The sequence below is a fragment of the Mandrillus leucophaeus genome, unplaced genomic scaffold, assembly GCF_000951045.1.
Source record: "Mandrillus leucophaeus isolate KB7577 unplaced genomic scaffold, Mleu.le_1.0 Scaffold809, whole genome shotgun sequence".
Lineage (NCBI taxonomy): Eukaryota > Metazoa > Chordata > Mammalia > Primates > Cercopithecidae > Mandrillus > Mandrillus leucophaeus.
The window spans coordinates 670,018-674,608 of record NW_012108797.1 but is presented as its reverse complement, the minus strand read 5'-3'; the positions used below and the strand labels follow the sequence as shown (position 1 = coordinate 674,608).

At 41.9% G+C, this 4,591-nt stretch overlaps 1 protein-coding gene across 2 annotated transcripts; it reads left to right on the top strand.

The window, feature by feature from the left end:
- Nucleotides 1-254: 254 nt before the first annotated feature.
- On the top strand, nucleotides 255-2,398 carry TCEAL7 (transcription elongation factor A (SII)-like 7). 2 transcript variants are annotated; one of them, XM_011967694.1, is made up of 3 exons: nucleotides 255-373; nucleotides 988-1,106; nucleotides 1,442-2,398. In XM_011967694.1, exon 3 carries the CDS (start codon nucleotides 1,469-1,471, stop codon nucleotides 1,769-1,771), a length of 303 nt encoding a protein of 100 aa, XP_011823084.1. In that variant the 5' UTR covers nucleotides 255-373; nucleotides 988-1,106; nucleotides 1,442-1,468; the 3' UTR covers nucleotides 1,772-2,398. The 2 variants fall into 2 exon arrangements, with proteins under 2 accessions (XP_011823084.1, XP_011823085.1); XM_011967695.1 differs by having other exon boundaries at nucleotides 307-373; nucleotides 1,042-1,106.
- Nucleotides 2,399-4,591: the final 2,193 nt, after the last annotated feature.

The window sequence follows — 4,591 nt, the reverse complement described above, 5'->3', positions numbered from 1 at the left end:
CAAAAAAAGTAACAATGGTTAATATAACTTTGTGAAAATGCAGCCCCTCCCTGGTAATCAGAGAAAGACAAATTCCGACCACAGGGAGAAGGGGCCACTTTTGACCTCTGGAATTAGCAAAGACAAAAATGAGTGACAGGGCCTGGTGTGGTGGGGGGTGGGAGGTTGGTAAGCCGGTCCACTTCTGCAGCGCTGCTGGTGGGAGGGGAAAGTGGGGACCAGAGATGGGGGAATGACATAATCCTCACGTGATCAGGAGCTGACGTGAACCGAAGTCCTTATATTCCCGGGCTTCTTTCTCCTCTGGGTACCAGCTCCTTTCTGCCCTGCAGACAAGCGTGCCGTGCGTGCTTGTGGCCAAGGCAAGGAAGAGGTAAATTCCTTAAATCCCAGCAGGTTGGAGTGAAGGAACCACTGGACCCCTGGGTCAGTAGTGGGTGAATCTAATGACTGGAATAGGTCCAGGCTTGCTTTCCCAAAACCGCTGCAAAATCGTCGGAGATAATTGTATCTTTTGCAGTAGGGAGTAAGGGGGTAGGTCGAAATCTTTTGAGAGACACCTAGAGATTTAGTGATAGCTTTGAAATAATCGGCTTCTCTCACCCTGGCATACTTTCTTTTTATCCTTCTGGTCTTTCTCCAATTTTGTCAAGAGAAAATTTTAGGCCTGGAGTATGGGTTGGTGGGTGGAGAAAGGCTGAAATCTTGGGATGGAGACAACAGAAATTTAGAGATCATTTGAAAATAGTTCACCTCACTCAATGCCGGCTTGTGGTGGTGGGGTGGGGCGCGGGACGGTGCGAAGGAGGGAGACGCGGGCCTTGCAAGGCCCAGGCCTGAGGGTGAGGAGTGGGGAGTGGAAACGGAAATCCTGAAGGAAAAAACAGAGACAGGAAGGAGGTACCAGGAGGTAGAAATCCGGGAGGCGATGACGGTGATGATGAGAATCCCAGGTTCAAAATAATAACGTCTGTCTTGTCTCTGGAGCTGGTTGATTCACAGATAGCTCCTTCCTCCCCGCCCCTTCCTTTTTGTTTGCAGGTCCCAGGGTCTGTGTTCACACACATCTGGGGGAAAGAAAAAGAGCAGGAAACTACCCCGCACAGGTCAGTATGACAGAGGCACTTAGACTGAGATCTCTGAGGGTAGGAGTCGGGAAGGGCAAAAGCTAGGCGAAATTTGCGGCTTCGCAGTACATCTCCTTTTCTGCTCCCCCTCTCCCGCCCATTGGAGAGGCCATTAGCCTTGTCTGCTGGGGAAATGGTGGGTTCCTGAAGTGGGAGGGGAGAAAACGGGGAGATGAGAGGGTGGAGGGAGCTGCGGCTGACTTATGAGGTCTGGACCTGTGGGGTAGGGATGGGAAAGTATCTTGCCTCAGAGAGAAACTGACAATCCTGTTTCAAAAGTAACGAAGCAATTTATCTCTACATTTTCTCTCTAGAGTTAAGCAGGAAACAACAACAACATCATGCAAAAACCCTGCAAAGAAAACGAAGGAAAGCCAAAGTGCAGCGTGCCAAAGAGGGAGGAAGAACGCCCCTATGGAGAATTTGAACGCCAGCAAACAGAAGGGAATTTTAGACAGAGGCTGCTTCAGTCTCTCGAAGAATTTAAAGAGGACATAGACTATAGGCATTTTAAAGATGAAGAAATGACAAGGGAGGGAGATGAGATGGAAAGGTGTTTGGAAGAGATAAGGGGTCTGAGAAAGAAATTTAGGGCTCTGCATTCTAACCACAGGCATTCTCGGGACCGTCCTTATCCCATTTAATTAATTTCCCTGACAATTCAATTATTTTCTGTTATTAATGTTGCCCCTTTCTATTTGTCTGCATTTTCTTGATAAATATTTGCTATCATTTTACTCCAGTCCTTTGATGTTGCTGAGATTTACATATGACTCTTGTCAACATCTCATCTTTTGACCCAATCTTATTCATTTAATAAGAGGTCTCATTCATTTGCATGGAAAAATGCTCATTGTATATTGCAAAGTGAAAATAACGAGTTGCAAAACAGTGTATACATATATGTGTGTATATATGTACACTTTATTTGTACATTTCTATGTGACATAATGCAAAGGAAAGTGTCTGATTTTATTATACACCAAAGGTTAACAGTGAATCTCTGTGTGATCTCTTTTTTCTTTTTTTTTCTTTTTGCCTATCTGCATCTTCTCACTTGCCAAAAAAATGAATATATGTTTATGTGTGTATATTACTTGTGTCACAAAAAACCCTAAAGTAGACACAGTAAAAGAACTTGTCAATCGCCTTCGGAAGGCAACGAAACACTTAATAAACTCTTAATAACAGAAGCGTAAAAATGAAATGTAAACCTTCAATTACCTCTGGATCTCTTAGCCAGAGGAATAAACTGGCAATTATTACAGATACACATGTTTAAGACTCAGTCTTTTCATAGGGAAAATATTTGCCTCACAGGGCTGCTGTGGGGAGGAAATGAGGCAGTAACCAGCTGTACTCAGTGGGATCTTGTTCCCTGCTGTGCATACAGAACGCCAACCCACTATAGAAGCACCAATAACTTCAAAGAGGGCCTGGCATGATTCAACTTGTACTCCGGAACAAGTCCAGTAGGCAGAGGTGGGGGCTTCCCTATCAGTCCTCTGTTACTGAGCCCTGTCTCCTCCCCTGGGTCCTGCCATGCCGGCCCAACACTGCGCCCCTTCTGCTGGGCCCTATGCTCTCTGCTGGCCCCAGTGCTGCTGATGCACTGCAGTCATTCAGGGCCAAAATCCCACCGAGTTCCCTGGGGTCGTCAGTGGGTTGAACTCTGACTCTTGTCATCTAAAGCTTCTCTATGCTTTATAGTGACATTTAACACAGGTGGGACTTCTCTAGGGTTGCTTGGGCCACAGTGTCTTTCAGAGAGAGCCCTTAGCAAAACAACACCATCTGTTTTCAATCACAAGACCCTTCCTTTCCATAGGAGTCAGATGTGATGAGTCCACTTGGGATTTGGACTGGAGTATAAATCTGAGTCAAAGGCATCATGCTGTATTCAGAGTTGCTGCTCTAAGTCTAAGGAATGAGGCTTTGTCCTCTTGTGAGATAATCTCTTCCTGAAGGCTCCTGGCAGGCCTGACTTACTGTGTTCAGAATAGTCTTCGGAGACGTGTAAATTGCACAATGTGATACAGGAAACAAATCTAAAACCAAATCCCTGCTTTTCATTTTTTTCTCCCCGGAAACATGCAAAAATGCTTCATAAGACTAAGATGTGTGTGTGCGCGCGTATACACACACATAAATGTATATGTGCATGTACATATATAAATATATATGCTTTGTAAGACATGTATACTAATACATATATGTTAAGCTTAATATATATGCTTTGTGAGACTATATATAAGCATATATAAATATATAGTCTTATACATTAGTATATAAGTCTTACAAAGCATATATATGTAAATGTATAGAAATCTAAGCATTATTTCTAAACAGGATTTTTTACATTTTGCATCTCAAAGTAAAAACCACATCATAGTTTTTCATTATACTTCTATTGATTAATCTTATTAACATACAGTGGGTATTTAATAAATGTATACTTAGTTAGAATTATCGTGCCCAGTTTTACTTCTGATTACATTAAGTTGGCAATAACTCCTCTAGAAACTATAACTTATATTTTTAAAAGGAGCCCAGTAAGAAAGGGATTATTCCCTAAATTCAGTCTATAAAATTATTCTAATGTTAAATAACTGGCCCCTCTCAAAAAGTCATCTCCTTATATTATAATCATCTGGAGTGCTTCTAAAATGCAAAACTCTAGCCAGGCATGCTGGTGCACACCTGTAGTCCCAGCTACTGGGGAGGCTGAGGCAGAAGGATCACTTGAGCCCAGGAGTTTGAGGCTGTAGTGTGCAATGATCTTGCCTGTGAATAGCCACTGCATTTCAGCCTGGGCAACAGAGTGACACCTCATCTCTTAAAAAAATAAATGCAAAATTCTGACATTTATCTCTCCATATACACACATACACGTGCAAACACACTGAGACAGAATCTCTGTGCATTTGGCCATGGCATCCCATTTTGGGATTCCCATGAAATCATGGTCTCCACTACTTCCTGATAAACATCATAGACCTTGTTTCATCTGGGCTGTACAGAGGGAGTCTTCTTATAATCAAAGACCATACTGGTTAATAATTGATCATTTGGGGCTCCTAAAAAGTAAAATGAGGGTATCATACCCTAAAAATTCTGGAGAGGACATAAATAGGGTACCCGTATAAATAGAGTACCCAAATAAATCTATTTGGAGAATAAACATTATTTAGCTTTACTAGGAGGCAATAAGACAATTCTAAAAAGAAACAATAAAAAGGACAAGATATTGCTACCAAATAGGCAAACAAATGTTTACTTATGATAATTTTATTGCAGATATAAGCATTTTCATACTGAATGAGAGAGTAAATAATGGTATCCATTTTTGTCCTTCTATTCACAATAAGTTCCAAATGCTGTCTATTTTTCATATTCTACGACCTAACTTCTACTGCTTTGAATTTGTCCTAAGAAAGTAATCATAGTTATGAGCAAATGTTTAG